Source organism: Lutjanus erythropterus, chromosome 7, assembly GCF_056507025.1.
Source record: "Lutjanus erythropterus isolate fLutEry1 chromosome 7, fLutEry1.hap2, whole genome shotgun sequence".
Taxonomy (NCBI): domain Eukaryota; kingdom Metazoa; phylum Chordata; class Actinopteri; order Lutjaniformes; family Lutjanidae; genus Lutjanus; species Lutjanus erythropterus.
The window spans coordinates 23,384,338-23,402,852 of NC_139323.1; the positions used below are offsets into that span (position 1 = coordinate 23,384,338).

An 18,515-nucleotide genomic window follows, 5' to 3' on the forward strand; every position below is an offset into this window, starting at 1 on the left:
TTATACAAATTGAGTCAGTGTCCTTGGATCATACTTTAAAAGAATAAATTATTTTTCTTCCAACCATAAACTGTACAGCAGCAACAGCACATGTGCTCTTTCAAACGTGGAATTAGGCTTTATTATGGTCCAAGCACCAAGTGGAGCTAGGACCCTATTGTATCTGAAGGAATTACTATTTTTCTTTATTTCTTTGTCCAAGTGAATCACATTGTGGGAGGCCTAAACATGCTCGACAGCATATGAAATGTGGTACATGCATCAGTCATGGTGACAAATTACTTATTTTGTGGGTCTTTTGCATGGGCATGGCTAAAGGGCTAAAGGGCTCGATAGCCCTCCTTACAAAATTTCAACCAAGTAGCCCCACCGGTATGTTTTACCAACATGTGTGAAAGTTTCCATGTGTTGTATTTTCATGAACTTCTACAGAATTAATCAGATTGACTTCAGAATTTGTGTGTGCCATGTAGACTAGTTTGTGATCAAAAATTATTGAAAGATTTAGCTACTGTGGAGTAATGTTGAACATTGATGTCTCGCCACGAAACAGGAAGTTGCTGTAATTTGAGTATAAATGAGCCAATCATAGTCCCTTCCTGATCACATCTATATGCCAATCAGGAGTTATATTCATTGTGCCACATATTGGCAACAGGAAGTAAGCCTTTTTTACTTTTTTTTTTTTTTTTTTTAACTTTTTACAGTGCGGTCTCCACTTAATATACTGAATCATAACATACAGGGTGTCCATCAAGTCTCTTTACAACTTAAATTTATTACAAAAGCAAATGAATAGACAAATCTGTGGAAATTATTACAAAATGAAAAGTAGATATTGAAGTTTTTTTGCCTCATTTAATACACCTCTATATGGGCACCACTAGTTGCATGAAGCACATCAAGATGGTACTCGATTTCTTGCCATGTTCGCTGTAGCATCGCCTCATCAATGGAGGCAATGACATCAGTGATCTTTTGCTTCATGTGTGAAGCATGAATGTGTTTAAAAACTTTGATAACCACTGAGTACATAGAACAAATCTGATTAACATATCTCATCAGTTGCTTTTGTAATAATTTTTTTAAATTGCAAGGAGACTTTGTGGACACCCTGTATAATTAGTGGCTGTTCTGTAGCGTCACCTAGTGGAGACAGGAAGTGACACTCTTCCCTGCGGCATCCAAAATACGTGACACTGCACCACACGGATGTTTGGGTGCAAGGCGTTTATTTCTACACTCAATAAATAAAGCACTGGCCAGTCTGTAATATACAATACAGAAGGACTGACTAAACACAACTTTGAAATGTTACTTTTTTAAAAAATGGAACAGTTGCAAACTTCTTCTTATGAAACATGGTCTTAGTTAGTTACTATAGGTACAACACAGTTCCAGTGAAAACTCCATCAGCTCAAATCAGAGAGTGAAGAAAAGCTTTTGATTAAAATCAGCTTTGATATCAATATTCTAACACAATTATCTTTGTGTGAGTAATAGTAGCTGCTACCTTATTTGACCTTACACGCTACACTGTTTTTCATCTACACCATGTCCCCCCCCTAATTTTCATACATGAACAAATCCCAAATTAAAGTCTCAATGTACTCATAACATTTGAGGCTGAGATACTGACACAATGCTCTGGCAGATATTTTTTTGGAAATTGACATCTTTTTCTCCCAGTTCACAGATGAGACTTTTTTTTTTACCCTGCATGTTTCTATACTTGCTTGGATGGCAACAAACTAAAATGTGGACACTCAGGAGACAGAAAATTGAATTATGGGTGAAGAGGCAGCTTTTGTATGCAACACATGCTTCTCAGTGTTAGTGGTAATGGATGTCACAGGATGGAGAGGAACTCAGATGACTCAGACAGACTCCTGATATGTGCATGGAAACCCTTAAATACAGTTGAATGTAGTGATGCTGTAGGACAAGCCTGTAGCCTTAGGAAAAGAAGTTTAAGAATTTATACCGCTTCAAGCTATCATTAGATATATAGTGTATAAGTATTGCTTCTATCAGAAGTTGCTCATCATTATTTGGAAAAAGTTAGCCCCACAATTACTTCAGTATAGTTTTAAAAGGTTGCATCTACCTTAATCATCACTGGAGATTATTCCCTTTAACTGAAGGATATTTGCACACTTATATATCTTTACTGTAGAGTTTCTATTTCAAACTTTCAATTTAGAAAACATTTTTTTTTCTGTTTCTGTTTTTTCAGCATACCCCAGTTGAGGGAAGGTGATGGTGGGCTTCAGACAATTCATCAAACTTAGCTGAAAATGAAAAGAAATATTACAGTACGAGGATGTGGAAATATTTTTCACAATTTATTGTATCTGAATATTACGTTATTTATTAAATAATAAATCTGACATATACAGCATTTCTGTTCCCATAAAATTAGTTTTTTAATAAAATAAAATAAAAATAGAAGTAGCCTGCCATGACTTCAGCATGTGCAAAAAAAATTGGTATGAGTTCTGTAACCTATGTGCAGCTGCACAACAAAAACCTGTATGGTACTGAGACACGTTTTACTGCAGTATTCGATATATTGTAACATCCCCAGGTTATAACAATATATAAGAAACAAAGATATGCTTATTATTGACTTAACATAATAGTATTATTATTATATTTCTACAATTTAAGTTTACCATGCTGCTGAACATTTCCTAAAGCTTAGTTTTATATTTTACAGTTACTCTTCTCTGCTTTGTCAGTGATTTCACAGTGAAAATCAAAGCGAACTTCCTCAAAATGATTCATCAGATTCCCATTCTTCTTGTCAAAATGACATTATCATGTTCACGCATGTGAACGCATAAGGGTTCAGCGTTTGGGTCTGCGCCAAGGTGTCCGCCGGAAGTGATGTAGCAGGATTAAACTGCGCAGGAGCATCCAGAATATCTGCTTGTGCAATGTTTGCAGGTCGACGCTGGTGCCTTAAGCATGACCTGCCCGGGGAGTTTCACGGTTGTTAACCGGCTCGGTGCGCACTCCTTTTAGAGATATGCAGAGCTGAAGAACAACATGCATTACTACTCAAAGTATTCTCTGAACTGAACTGGTAACATGTCCCTGCACTGGGTTTTAATTAGAAGCACTGCACTCGGGATTATGTCAGCTGTGCTTTCTCCACTAGAATAAACTCGCATCTCGAAGAATAATGAAGGAGACAAGTCAAAGTATAGAAAGGAGATTATAGGAGCCAAACCCGATGGATAATCGACGGAAAAGGAAGCTGACATTCTTCACCATCGGGCTTCTGTTTCTTCTCAGTGGTGTGGAATATGGTAAGAGCTGTTCGGAGGTTACTCCGAAACTGCATATTTTTGTTCCTCTATTAAAATGGGATACAAAAAAAATGTCCGTATGATAAATTAATCGTGTACTCTTAAACGCCTCCATTTTTTTATTCCTGTGGTAAGAACATTTCTTTTAATTTAGTCCATGTCAAGCTATTCTAGATGAAAACAGGGCGATGGTTCGCGCTGTGTTTACATCGTAACACTCAAGTGTTTTAGATCCAATGGAACAAAATGTACTGGAAGTTACTGTTTTAACAAGCAGTACTTGAACCTGTCTGGGAAAATTTTTTTTTGTCCAGGACTGTAGTCAGGATCGCAGATAAACTAAGGACAGATGATTTTGTCCCTAACCTAGATATTAACATATTTGGTTAGTTATTTATTGACTAAAAAGTTTAATAAATACCAGACTGCCTCAGTTAGAAATACCTCAAAACATTACCAAGGATATGGCCTTAATGTTCTGCAGAGGAGTTCATATTTAACTGAAAGCCTGACATATTTTAGGATGTTTTAGGATACCTGAGTCATGATGGCAACAAAGTTTTACAAGTGTGTTTTTAAAAGTTTTTTCTTACATGTCACTGACAAAATAAACCTGCAAATAATGCACTACTTATAGCTGAAATATTTGTTTTTTTGTTGAGACAAGAACTTTAAAGGTGTGTCTGTTCTTATTATCCATGTTATTTTACACAGATGGACACATACCGGAAACGCCTTACAGTACAACTCTATTCAAAAGAAAAACACCACTAACTACATTCCTTAACATTTTATGAAGAGCTATATCAACACTTCTCCTGGACTATCATTAAGATCCAGAAAGACAGTATTCATTATAGGTCTGTTGTATTTGACTGTTTTTTTTCTTTGACACTCACTGTCATTGGATGAATGTTGTATGTTTACTCCAGCACTATGTTTATGCAAGTGCAAATTCAAGGTGCTTGTACTTATTTCCAATTTATACAACTTTATACTTATACTCCACTTCATATCCAAGACAGATGTTGTACTTTCTTTTTATTTTAGTCTTTCATTCTAGACCGGGCAAGGTTTACTAAACTGGCATACGATTATGTCCACAGTAAAACATCACGATGGACAACGAGACGGTTGCTAGGGTTTCATCTTGGCACCACATGTCTAACTTATGTTTAAAAAGAAACATGGGGACATAGTGCAATGAAGAGCAGTAACAGCTTCTTTTTATTTTCTCTTCCACATGTTAAAAGCAGAACTTAGGCAACAACTCTATGGCAACTCTGAGAGGACACACTACCTCAGTTACAGAAGGCTTTTAAATCACAGAGGGCACAGTGGTCCATAACTGTCAGCCATCGATGATATTGTCCATCAGCCCTATTTCAAACCCTTTCTGTGCAGTGAAAACCATGAATTTCCAAAATTTGACAGATTTGGAATTTTTCTGTTAAACTAAACTAGGTTGAGACGATTTTCCCCATTTATTAAGACAAATAATCTATTTTAAACCCTCATGGATTACTTGGAAAATGCATTGTCACAAAGCTGAAAAGATGAAAAGTTGACACTAGAAATGCGTGATTCTCACAGGACTTATGATGATCTTATAGAATATGATGCATTGCTATTGATTAGTATGCAAACATATAAAGTAGTTACAATTACCACAATCTTGAACAACTACAGCAGTAAAATGCAATATACACATTAAAACAGCAGTAACATTGGTCCAAAAACATCATATCTGATAGTAAAAAACACTGACACGGACCATTTGAGTAGTTTTACTTTTGATACTTTAATTGCTTTTTGCTGACTTACTTAAGTTTTTGAATGCAGAACTTTTACTTGTAGTGGAGTACTGGACTGTGGTATTTTTATTTTTCTTCCACCATTGCTCACTGTAGGTGTAAAAGCTGAGACAAATAAGCAAGATTCAATTTAATAACAGATTTATAGTTCCGTCCCACATACACATGTTGCTGTCAGGGTGATGAAACTATGTCAACTTCCTCAGAGGGAAGAAAATTTGAGCAATCATTTCCTGTCTGGAATTTCTGAGAACAACTTTATTGTGTGTCTTCGGACCCCAGAATTGAATTAGGACTGTATTGTTGGGTCAGCACGACTCTTTGCCCACATGATAATGAGGCTGGAGGCACGACTGCTGCCAAAGTTACACTTCAGTGTGTGACAGGGAGCTCTTACTATCACTAACATGGAAAAGCTTCAAAGTTGCACCTAGAGTTAAAACATGCAGACATCATCTAAGCTCTTGTTTTGGCCTCACCTCACCTCACCTCATTTCTAGATCTTCATCAAGCATACAGAGTGAGTGATATTGCAGTAATAGTTAAACATTTACGGCAGGGTCGAGCCAGGAAACTATCTCATGTCTTCAGCTGATAGAAAACACAGCTGAGCAGCGGCTTTTAACTAACATGAGAAGACAAGATCATATCAGCCCTGTTGTTGCCTCTCGTAGTGTTAGAACTGATTTTAAGATTTTACTGATCACCTTCATGGTTTAGCTCCCAGTTACATTCCTGAATTGCTGCGACGCAGCTTCAGATCTTCAGGCATGGTTCTGCTGGCTGTTCCTGAGTCCCAGCTCAGGACTAAAGGTGACCAGCCTTTTGCATGCAAGGCCCCTCAGCTCTGGAATTCCCTGCCTGAGCATCTGAGGGGAACTGAATCAGTAACACTTCTCAAAACTTATTTTTTAAAGCCTTTTGTTAATGCCAGCACACCATTTTTTTATTATTACTATTGATCCTCATTTAACTTTTAACTGCCTGATATTATTTGCCCCACTATTGGAATGTTTTTATCCTGGGTCTACTATTCAATACACTTATAAATAAATATTCCTCTATTATCGACCACAGTGATATTGCACCATGTTAACTTTGCCTCTAATAAATGTCACTAATGGGGCTCACAGGGTTTCAAAAAAACATTGGTGAGATGCCATGGGGATTTAGCCTTATGTACACTAAGTTCTCCAACAGTTGTATAAAAACTAATATCTGCTTATTTCTGTGTCCCCAGCTGTGATATTACCCACAATATGGAGGTACTTGCAGACTTTAGATGCAGCACCTTACTTCCTGGGTTTGTCCCTGTCAGCATTCAGCCTGACTGGCCTCCTGTCAGGACCGCTGTTTGGCCACTGGTCAGACAGAACAAGGACCACCAAGAAGATCATCTTGTTTGCCAACATGTTTGAGATAATTGGTGAGTTCACTCATATTTTAAGCCTTGATAATATTATATACTCATCCTCTCATGTCAGAAACACCTTTGTTGTTGTATTTGAGTGTCAGTATATGTTTGACTGTATTTTTTTTTACTCCTCTTTTACCTTCCAGGTAATTTTATGTATTTTATGGGCTTCTCCAAGTGGCTCCTACTGTCAAGCAGACTGGTGGCAGGTGAGTCTGCACAAAGTGACACTGTGACTTACTGTATTAATCATTTGGCAGATGGCAAGCCAGTAGAATACACCTGACACATCAGTAAAGCTCGGCAGTGCACAGTTGCAGAAACTACCTTCAATTTCAAACTTGAGTCCCACATGATAAATACTTCCCTTTGCTGAGGGATTCATTTAGGGGCATTGCATGAAGTGTTAGAATTAAAGCTTCAATGGTATAATCGTAATACAGTGCAGTATGTGCACCTCAGTTACCATGGTAACACTTCACTCACATCTTAGACAGCATTATTGTCAGTGTCAGCCAGCTTCTCCAAAATGGACAGCAAAGAGAATACAATAAGAAAGAGAAAGCCAAACTGGACAGAAGAGGAGAGATTTCCTTGTCCTGAAAAATGCATCTTGATATCTTCATCATGTTAAATTCAGACGTTGTTTTGTGTTCCACAAGTTAGAAGAAGAAAGTGGTTACTAAGGGCCTCTAAGCAAAGGGAATACTTAATTAGCTAGGGGCAAACACTTTGAAATAAATGGATTTTCCCTGCAACAACTCAAAAAAATTTATGCAACTCATTTTTTCTAAGGCATACTTATATGAAAATTTAAGGGTATCCTTAGCCTAAGTGGTTTTATGCAACTGGCAGGACCATTATGCAAAGGTACACTTAACTGACAGACTTATAAGACATATAAATTTGTACCAAATACCAGCCATAAATCCCCAAAATTCCTTTTATCCATGGTGATACAGTGTATCAGTCAAACTCTGACCTTGTGTGTTACAGGAATATGATGAGAAATGATGATGGCACAGTACAACAACGATGCACATCCCCTCCAGATCTTCAGGTTAAAACCTCAGTGTGTGCTGTAGTTTACTCATGAAATATGTACTTTCCTCAGGCATTGGCACTGGTGCTGGCTCATCTATCTTTGGCTTCCTGACCAGAAGCACTGCGCCTGAGGACCGTGCCACTGTCTTTGCCGCGGTCATGGCATGTCGACAAGCTGGCCTTCTGATTGGTTAGTGCAAGATTACCAAGGCCTTTGAGATTTGAGTGGGTGGAGATTGCAGATCATCTAGCTCCCTGATATATCTCTCACCCAGTGAATGCACACGTTCAAATATTAGATAACAGTGCATGGGCAATTATTAGTCAAAATGAAATAGCTTGTATCATGAAATTGATTTTCTCTTTACGGAGTTAATAACCAAGGTTTGGGGTTGACAAATGGTTAAAAGGCATATTTTCACAGGTCCAGCCTTCAACATCTTCCTGAGGCTGTGTGATTTCCACCTGGGTCCTTTTATGGTCAACAAATATACTGCACCAGGGGTAAGGATCAAAATATGGTGCACATTAAGTCGTTTTTCACCAAAGAAAAGCTCTAACACTCGTCTTCTACCTCTTGTAGTTGTTCATGTGCCTGCTGTGGATTCTCCTTCAACTGGCGGTGGTCTGTATGTACTGGGACCTGCCACCTCTAGAGAGGGGGAAGTCCAAGGAGAGTTCACCAATCCAGAGCAGGGCGGAGGGTGAGGAGAACGAGCAGGGACTTAAGGAAGAGGACAACGAAGAGGAAAAGCCTTTAATGGGTTCCCAGGAGCTGATGGGGTCCTACGGCTCAGTGGTGACCTCCAAGCCACCCACAAACCACACCACGGCTGCAGCAAATTCTACGCTCCATCACATCTCTCCACCTCCCTCTCCCACGCCACCAGACTCCCATGAGTCCTCGAGCCCCTTTAAGAATTTCAGCATATCGCAAGGTGGGTGGTTGACAGTGCCTGTCAGTCTAAATGTCTTAAATGTCTGCTACAGGCTTGATAGTAAAATATGCACACTATTGTTTTTTTCTATTGTATCCGATCTGCTCACTTCAGTTTTTCATTTCTTTTAATCCTCTTGCCTGTTTTGAGTTCTAGACTTCAACTGGCATTAAGTTTTGCAGGCTTTGTTTTCTTATTTCACCTTTTAAACTGGGCCGAGGTAACAATATGAGAAATTATGTGACTCTGTTGCGATGTATGCACCGTGAAGTCTGTCTGTCTCTGACTGTCTCTTTGTCCCTGTAGAGTTCCTGAGAGAAGAGGTGGTTGTGCTGCTGGCTGCTCAGTTCATCACACTCTTCAATCAGACGGCACTGGAGGTACAGTAAAGACAGAAAAAATATGCACTCATGCACATAGATATGATTGAATAAAACTGAAAAAGACCTAACATTTTCTTTATATGTCTTTAGTTAGGAGGTAGGGGTTATGGCATGTTACTGATATATTTTCAGGACTTGTTAATGACGCTCCTTTTCCTCCCCAGACCATGGTGACCCCGCTGACCCAGAAGTATTTCAACTACGGGGAGCTGGAGAACAGCATCATGTACTGTCTCTGTGGTGTGGAGGTGATTGCTGGCTTCCTGTTTGTGCGCTGGCTGAGTCGGCGTGTTGCTGAGCGGGTGGTCCTGGCCGTCGGTCTGACCATCTGCAACATCTCTGGCATCTGGTGCCTCATCTTCCTGGCAAAACCGCTAGGTCAGACTACACTGAAGAAAGTCCTCAATTTTGTTATTGTACACACAGATCTTTATTGGCTGTAAATGGTGCTGACAAGAAACACCTGATCTCCCACTAACAGTCAGTTTAATTTCAGAAGGTGCATTTTTTTTTACTGATGAGGCTAAGTATGCTGAGTAATTTGGCAAACAAACTCATAACTGCAGCAGATCTTAAGTCTATGATAAGCAAGCCAAAGAGTATGGGCACCCTCACAATCAAAGCCTTTGCTGTATCATGCTTATTCATTCAGTATTTTGGTGTTTTCTGTAGGTGGTTTCCACTGGCAGCTGACTGAGTTCATCATTGGGGTGTTTCTGCAGGTTCTGGGTTTGCCATTTGTAGCTGTGGCTCAGGTTTCCCTCTTCTCCAAAGTTACAGCTGAGAAAACACAAGGTGAGAAGCTGCACCATCTAGTGGAAAGGAGAAATCATTGCATGTTTGGTGGTATCCCCCCCCATAGCTCCTTCAGGCTGTATTAAAAATATTAGTGTGGGACTGCACATTCTAGGCATGAAACTTGTCTTTTTGTCTTGCATTGTATCGCAGGTTTCAGCCAGGGAGTGCGTCGCTCAGTGGGAGGTCTTGCAACCATCCTGGGCCCTCTGTGGGCTGGTGGCCTGACAGACAACATGTACATCATGATGGGGGTGATGATGGCACTGCTGGCACTGCTAACGGTATGCAAAAGGAAATAAAATTGCGTATGTCCATTTTATGTGACCATTGAGTTGCTAAAACAGACTATTTCTCCTCCAGTAGAACCATTTTAACCACCAAAGCTGGGTATCGAAACACAGTCCATTTTTAGTCACTTTTTAGTAAGCACTATTTTAAAATGAATGTGACATTATTTTACTTGTACATATCTTTCACAAATTTCTTCATGGTACATTTTGAGTTTGTTAGTATTACTTTAAGTTTTATGCTAATTTCTACCCGCCAGTAGGTTACAAATCTTCATTTGTTAGGCATGAGTAATCATGTGAATGGCTGAAAAGTGATAGACATGTTTGAAATGAGCCGCGCCTGCGTAGAATATATGACTAACAATGGGATCACATGTATACTGGTTATATTGGTGACTTGATCCCAGCCTCCTCTGATGTCATGCACACGTGACCAATAAATAACCTCACAAGATCAAGGTGGCTGAAGTTATTAGAGCCACTGCGGTTGCCTTCCACCGATTGCAAGACCCAGTGCAGGACAGGAAACGCTTGGTTGTTGCCTGATCAAAGAGCTGATTGAATTTTAGTTTTGACCACAAACTTTCTGTGACTTCCTGTATATTCCCTGAATGCTGCCGCCGCCCAATCTCATCCATTTTCAAGGCGAGGCACAAGCCTAATGATTAATCACCATGCCCTCTTGTCATATGCTTGTATGAATAAAAACAACAACTACTCTTTGATTTACCCTTATAATCTTTGTGCATAAGACACATGACTTACAATGTTGAAAAATCCATGATCTGTGTAAATGTGGGTCTCATTTCTGTTTGAAGCTGAAATTACAATGAGTGGTTTTGTGGCAGTGAGAATGTAATTAGAACCACTAAGAAACAAACAAACCGCAGTAAAGAGTTCAAAGTTAAGAATAAGAGATGCATCTTGACATCTTAATGCCAGCAGCGCCTCTTACATTAGGGAACAAACAAGCATAACAAAAAACCTTGTAATGCCTGTAATGAAGTGTGTGCAAACCACAACCCAGAAACCAAATGTTTCCACCGTCACTGGGAAAGAAGAAAACAAAACTCGAGTGTGTTTCTGTGTCAGGAGGAGTGAGTGTGTGCACTTCCAAGCAGGTGAAATGAAGTCCACCTTGCACTTCTTTCGTCTAAATTGGGTCCACCAGGAGCCTCTGTCCACAGTCTTGTCTTTTGAGTCTTTCATTATTTTCATTGCAAATGACACGCTGACAGCTCTGAAGACAGATTCACAGCATCGAGTTTTAAAACTTTAAAACACCGGTCAGTTTTCAGGAGTCTCTTTGCGGCTGAGTCATGAAAAGTGCTTTGAGCGAACATCAGTTTGGTTCTGCTAAAATATATTTAAAAGAAAAGGTCAGTTTTCTGGGTTGACTGATGATACCAACAACCAGATTTTTATGCGATTTTATGTCAAAACTGGGTTCAGATAAATAATTGAAATATAACAGAGGACACTTTATTTGTGTTGCCTCTCACAGCTTCCGTGCTTCTTCTTGTCTTTTCTGTATTAATACTAATCTAATATTGTTTATTGCAGATGATGCTGGCTTTCTCATATGACCGGCTGCTTGCTCCTGCTACAGAGGAGGAGGTGGACGATTCGGACAACTGTGCTTAAACCAGCAGATGGTCAATGCAATAAAAGTGGAAGGTAGTGTTTTATAAATATCATATTTAGTAAAAGGTGTCATTATATGATATTTCCATGGAAGTCGAAAACAGCGTTGCTTGCAATTATTTCTTTTCTAATGCCATTAAATAATCACATTAGTTGTTTTGTTATCTTGAGAAAAAATACTCAAACTCAGGTATTGTGATGGGAACAATACTGTAAAATTTCAAACAATACCCGGCCTTATTAGTTACTTAAATTAAACGAACTGAGTACAATTTTAAAATTAACGTTACCTAATTTTGCTTTAACTTCTGTTTTACAGATTTCTTTATGGTACATTTTGTGTTTGTTACTTTCAGTATTTTACAAATCTAAATTCAGTGTATCAGGAACATTATTTGACTTTGGCTTGTTTTTGTAGTTACATATAATTGTACAGTGTTCCCTGAATTTTGTATTTCTCCTGTTTGGCCTTCTGATGTTACTTTGCCTCTGCAGTATCCTGCTCTTTTGCTTTGTCTGTCAAAGCACTTTGTAAACTCAGTTTTTAAAGGTGCTATAAATAAAGTTATTATTATTATGGCTATATGATGATGATAATATGAGCCAGTAACAATCAAAATGACCTCTGGCATACTGGGAGGTTGATGTATTCCCATATAAAATGGATTCCTAATTAGTTTTAATGGTTTGCATTATCAGAAACCCTCCAGACTGTAAATAGCAATCTTGTCTTCCACTTTAATGCGTCTCATCCTGTATTTTTTCCCTTTCTGCCAGTGCACAGTGGGAGGTTCCCTGTCCTGCACCTGGCAGTCCCTCCACAGTCTCACTCTCTGCATTGGGACCAGCGCACAGGGTGATAAAACACACTCCACACTTCACCACCTCCCGAGTGCTGACCTAAAGCATGGACTTTGTTTCTGTGCAGAGGCTGATCAAATCACTGATACGGTGTATATTTATATTTCCTATGGAAATATAAAATCCTTCCGACACAGCATGTGCAAGCTTTGGATGAAAATCCACTCCGTCCTTTTCCTCTCTGCACTTACTACCAGCTGAAGTAGGTGCATCACACAGTCTGCCTGTAATTCAGCACATGCAATATAACATTAATTGTTCAGTTAATGAACATGACAAATGGTTGAGGATATAGCTGACCTGTCTTTGTGATACTAAATGTACCAGTATGCAATATTTACAGGGATTTGTCGGCAGAATATGGCAGAAATTTAATAGAGTCTTCATAAGTGTATATTGACCTGAAAATAAGAATCATTGTGTTTTTGTTACCTTAGAATGAATCCTTTTACGTTTTTGGAGGGAGCAGACCCTCTTCCATGTTTCTGTCCAGAATAGACAAACTAAACACTGGTCCTAGAGAGGGCCTTTCACGTTTTCTGAGTTTCACGGCCACCGACGTACTTGGAAGGGGAGGGTGAGGCGAGTCTGCAAACCTCACAGCTAGATGTCACTAAAACTGACACACTGGTCCTTTAGTACCTCATCTTTTGGAAATACAGGCGTTGAAAATATTTGTCAGCTAACTATAGAGAACCGGGTTGGTGAAATTCCCAAAAGCAATAGTTTTATCTGAGCATTTTACTTCAGAAGACAATGTGTCCTTCCTTCTCCTCACATAGTTTAAACCAGAATTTCACTTTGGTGACACATCAGAAAGATTTTGACATTGATTAAATATTTAATTCCACCTCTTCACATTGATTTAAAAAAAAGGTTTTTTTTTCCCTAGAACACAGCAAATATTTGCAAAAACTGTGTTTTTTATTTTCTTTGCAAGTTGTATTTATTCATTAAAATGTTAAATTATGTGCTTTGTTGATTAATATTTTGACTCTGACCTCCACCATGAAATGAATGTCTGTAAAAGAACTACTAACACTAACACAAAAGAACTGAATTAATTAATGTGAGTTTTAACTGTAAATGTAAAGCCTGAGTGTTTGTCATCCCATGGTGATGAAAATGCTGTTTCATATGCATTTAAAACTTCAGAGTAATGCAGTTCTCAGGGAAACATTAAATACTCAACATCAGTCATAAATGATCTATCAGTAAATTTAATCTACAAATATTGGATAAATCAAAATATTAAAATGTACTGGCCTAAGTCTGGCAAATTATAAAATAAAGTTCTTGCTTAAAAAAAGAGGAGACCCATACAAATTTCTAATTGTTTGATGCCGATGTAGTGTACGTTTTCAACACTGGTGGGCGCTCCTACTCTTCCTAATGAAGGATATCCTCGTCATTACTGCCGAGCCTCATGTCTGGTGTGTGAGCTCTCAGTCAGATTTCTATAAGGTCACACGCTTTATTACAAATACACATTTAGGGAAAACAGCTTTATTGGATAGTTTATTGGATGTTGGATAGCATTAGAGACACACACCGATGAATCAAAGAACATTTTTCCCCAGAGGCTTTAGATTTTGTTTTGTACATCTAAATATTACTTGTTCAGGTTTCAGTCTCATGAATACAAAAAATACGTCATGAACTATAAGAATATTTATTTCTTATTTATTATGCATTTATTTATTAAATCCTTTTGGGCACATAACATGTACATTCATTTTTTTTGTATTCCATGTCTCTGTACAGAAAAGATAAACTTCCACCGTTCTTCACTGGCTTGTGTTTCATTATTTTCTAGAAAAACTGTGCACAGTAATGAGATCAAAAATACTGCTGCTATAATACTGCAATTATAATTCTAAGGAAAAAATATGTACTTTATTTTTCATATTTGTTACATCCCTTTTTAATTGGTTTCATGTTGTTAGAGGCCCACAAATTCAGAGTGCATTAACACAATAGCTAAATTAATATTACTAATTAGTTAAAATATATTTTAAATATTATTTATATTATAATTAGTAAAAATAAGATTTTTTTTCCCTCTTTCCATGGCACCATTAAAGTGTGGTATGTGTGAAATATAAATATACTATGAATTAATCTCTTTTCCCTCACACATTCACTTTCTTTTTTGTTGAAATGCCTTAGAAATAAATATAAATATCTTACAAAATTATTGTATCATTTAAATGATTCATAAAATTGATATGAAATATATAGATAGAAATATTATTTTATTTTTTTTTTTACTATTTTTATTTACTTGGTACTAAAATTCACTATAATATGTCATCTAATAAATTAATCTCATGTATTCTTACTTACATTTTTAAGGAACCATAGACAAATACTAAACATCAGTGTTATTTAATAAATTGCATCACAGGGTTAGGTCAGAGCTTATATTAATCTGCATTCACAATTTATTATGTTAATATTTTCTCATAAAATATCATCTATAATGTGGAAATTATTAGTGGTGGCGATTATATAGTAATAATAATACATTATATTGGAATTATATAATTTTGCATTTTTACATTACATTTACATTTCAATTTAGTTTAAAATGAAAGGAATCAAACACAGGATGATAGGACAATGCAGTTTCTGAGGGTTTGTTTCGCTCATACGTGACATTGTACCACAACATTTAACGTACAAATGCGTAGAATAATTTTACCAGTGTAGATTCATTTTTACTAATTTAATATGGATATTTAAGATATACATGTATAATATGTAATGTGAGTAAAACCAACTTATATATATATATATATATATATATAGTAGTGTAGAAATTTTATGATTTATAAATTCTAATAGCAAATATATTTATTAAAGAAAATAAAGCAAGGATGAAAATTATGAACTCAATGTTAAAAAAATGTTCTTCATATCACAATTCAGTAATATAGAATCTGTTATTCTGAATAAATTAAAATATGTTTCATGATTGCATAATTTCATGCAGATTGATTTATTGCCTCTGTATGTTTTTTTGTATGGATATTTCAAAACAGTATCCTGCAACATTTTTTAAAAATACAACACATTTATTAATTTTATTTAATGTGTAGTTAGTGATCAATACAAATAAAAATAAATAAGCAAGCACATAAACATAATTTCTAAGATTAAAGTATAGAAAAAAAAATGTTGTTTACAAAGGAATCTGAGATATAAATTTTTAGTTTGCAGATGATTATAGACCTCACACATAAAAACCAGCTCATTTCTGCACCTGGTACTCTTAACCTGATAAGGGTTAAAATGGAGATGGCTCCGCTGGGGGTCGCTGCGACCTCACCGACAGAACCAGAAAGTAGGGCGCTGTTGAGGGTTTTCTCGCTGGTGACGACATGTCGTCTGCCTGGTGACGTGGTGGCGAGGGGGCGTGGCCACGGATGTGAACTCTAGATGAACCCGTTTCGATGTTGGGCGGGGTATGCTCAGAAATGTTATGACACAGGCCAAGTAACAGAGATATTTTGGGGTTATGCATTTTTTTTTTGTAACTTGATCGTCCCCCACCTACCCATCTCTCTCTCACACACACACACACATCGAGAGCCTGCAGCGGCAGTCTGACCGAACAGTGACCCTGCGTATCAGGGTCAGAAGTGTAGAACACGTCGTGTGTCATATTAACAGTGGTTGTCGGGGTAAGTTTGGTAACTCCTCCTCCTCCTTCCAATCACAGGGATTGGTTCTGAGGCATATCGGCCAAATTCGACGATGATAATGGACGTGAACTTTTGGTGAACTCTGTTTTTCCTCAACTAGAGAGGGCAGCGAGGGCAGGTGGAGTTCAGTGGGTCTTACTTAATTGTTTTTTTATTTTTTCAATCTCATTCCTCAGGCTTGATCACTGGTTTACCCACAAACTAGTGAATCTCCCTACACTAGACGCTGTATGGCTGAAACTGGGAGATGCACTGCGATGCTGGGGCTTATGGGACATTGCAACTTACCCATACATATTTGATGTACTTGAGTATTTATTTCCTGACAATGTTTTATTGCCTACATTTTGACACAAATATCTGTACTTTCTAATCCTTACATTTTAAAAACTAAAACTCTTAAGTTAAGCTAAAAACTTTGCATCATTGCCCATCTTTCAAACATCAAGACTGATTTCAACCTAAATGGATGAGAAAATAACACATTTCCGTGACGTATCTATTAGTGCATATTGAACATGACAGACTTAACAAGACAAAATCAACGTAACAAGATGAAAAACGATGTAAAAGACCAAAATGACGTAAAACGCAAAAAAGACGAGACTAAAAAGACTGAAAAATGGTGAAAAAGATGAAAAAAGATGTAACAAGATGAAATAGATGTAACAAGAAAACAAAGATTTAACAAGAATAATAAGAAGTGCAAAAAAAGATATAATGAAAAGGAGTCACATGATGAAAAAAGGCATAACAAGATGAAAAATTCTGTAAAAGACAAATAGGACATGACAAGACCTAAAAGACCTAAGACAAAAATTGATATAAAAGACATAATAAGAAGAAAAATTACGTAAAAGACACAACACGACCAAAACAATGCAAAAGACAAAAAGACGTAAAAAAACTTGAAAGACATAACAAGATGAAAAGTGATCGAAAAGACATGAAAAGATAAGCAAAAGACATGAAAAGAAAATTCATATACAAGACGAAAAAGACATAAGATAAAAAACCACGTAAAAGGTACAAGAAGAAGAAACAGAATGCAGAGAAACAGAGATACTTCTTACTCTCATATTGAGAGTATATTTCAGAGCCTGTACTTATCACTTTTACTTGAGTAAAGACATTCAATCAGTACTTCTACCTTTACCACAGAATTTGTATATTTTTGCCACCCCTGTATTTTACACATGGAAGTTTGGACAAAGCCACACTGCCGCATCAGCACCACTTTTCCCACATTTTTCTTGACCTTTCACTTACACTTTAAAAGACCCTTTCCCTGTCCGTGGGACAACTTTGAAGTTCAAGAATAATACCCTCAACTTGGTCATTATAAGACTTTCATGAAGCTAGTTGAGATGGGTAATAAATGGATAGAAGTGCACTCAGGCCTGAACTTTGGAGCTTTTGAGCTGCCAAGCACATGAAATATTTAGTTTGTGCACTGGTGTCACGGATTCTTAATGTTTTTGCGAAAACCTGCTTGAGCCACAGTCAAATCAAAATGGTGGCATCGACAGGAACCTGTGAAAGTCTGTGAGTGTCCCTGCATGAATAGCACTTGGATGTTGTGTTAATAATACATGTGTCACTCCGAAGAGGTGCGACATCTGGGGAAGCAAGACAAGTTATGGGGGAAAAAAGCAGAGTGCTTGAGTTGTGGTATAAGAGAAGATGCACTGCGACAAAAAGTCTGCCATAATAAAGGCTAAAATACAAGACGGGGTCATGCCAAAGTTAGACTTTAGCCTAGTTTCTTTAGTTGAAAAGGTCATCTGGAGAGTTTTGTTTGGTTGCTGTAAGAAATGGCACTCCTATGGAAAACTGAGCTTCATTTTTGTCACCCAAGGCTGTGTGACATGCAGAGGGATTTTCTTCTTCTTCATTGGCCCTATTCTGGTTGTGTAACACTTCTTCTGACTGAATGAATAATTAAGTCCGGGCAGCCTATAGCTGGGACTCCCTGGGCTGTGTTGTGCAAGCTAGCCAGATGCTATTGCACAGACACTTCTGTTTTGGCCAAATGGGTCACACTTCAGTCATCTTCGGCGCTGGAGGTTTTCTTCGAACAGCGTTCTTCCCCCTCTCTTTGATCCTGAAACATCATACACTTACTCTGGGTTTGTCATTCTGATGGTCTTTTTGACCTCTGACATTGCAGCTAGTTCTGTTCCAAGTCTTGAGGGTTAAGGATGCTTCTGTCACATTTTACACCTTTTCAGATGCTTTCATTTGGCTGGTTTTCAAACTCAGTGAAAATAAATACTAAATGCCTTCTGTCATTAAGCACCATTCTCCC

General features: G+C 37.6%; 1 protein-coding gene across 3 annotated transcripts; it reads left to right on the forward strand.

Moving 5' to 3' along the window:
- The first annotated feature begins 2,908 nt into the window (after positions 1-2,908).
- On the forward strand, positions 2,909-12,726 carry mfsd8l1 (major facilitator superfamily domain containing 8-like 1). 3 transcript variants are annotated; one of them, XM_084723245.1, is made up of 12 exons: positions 2,914-3,314; positions 6,369-6,554; positions 6,689-6,751; positions 7,657-7,776; positions 8,011-8,090; positions 8,170-8,524; positions 8,831-8,904; positions 9,072-9,285; positions 9,580-9,702; positions 9,856-9,986; positions 11,559-11,672; positions 12,417-12,726. In XM_084723245.1, the coding sequence occupies exons 1-11, from the start codon at positions 3,239-3,241 to the stop codon at positions 11,637-11,639; spliced, it is 1,503 nt and encodes a 500-aa protein (XP_084579371.1). In that variant the 5' UTR covers positions 2,914-3,238; the 3' UTR covers positions 11,640-11,672; positions 12,417-12,726. The 3 variants fall into 3 exon arrangements, with proteins under 3 accessions (XP_084579373.1, XP_084579371.1, XP_084579372.1); XM_084723246.1 differs by lacking the exon at positions 7,657-7,776; XM_084723247.1 differs by lacking the exons at positions 11,559-11,672; positions 12,417-12,726 and having other exon boundaries at positions 2,909-3,314; positions 9,630-9,702.
- Positions 12,727-18,515: the final 5,789 nt, after the last annotated feature.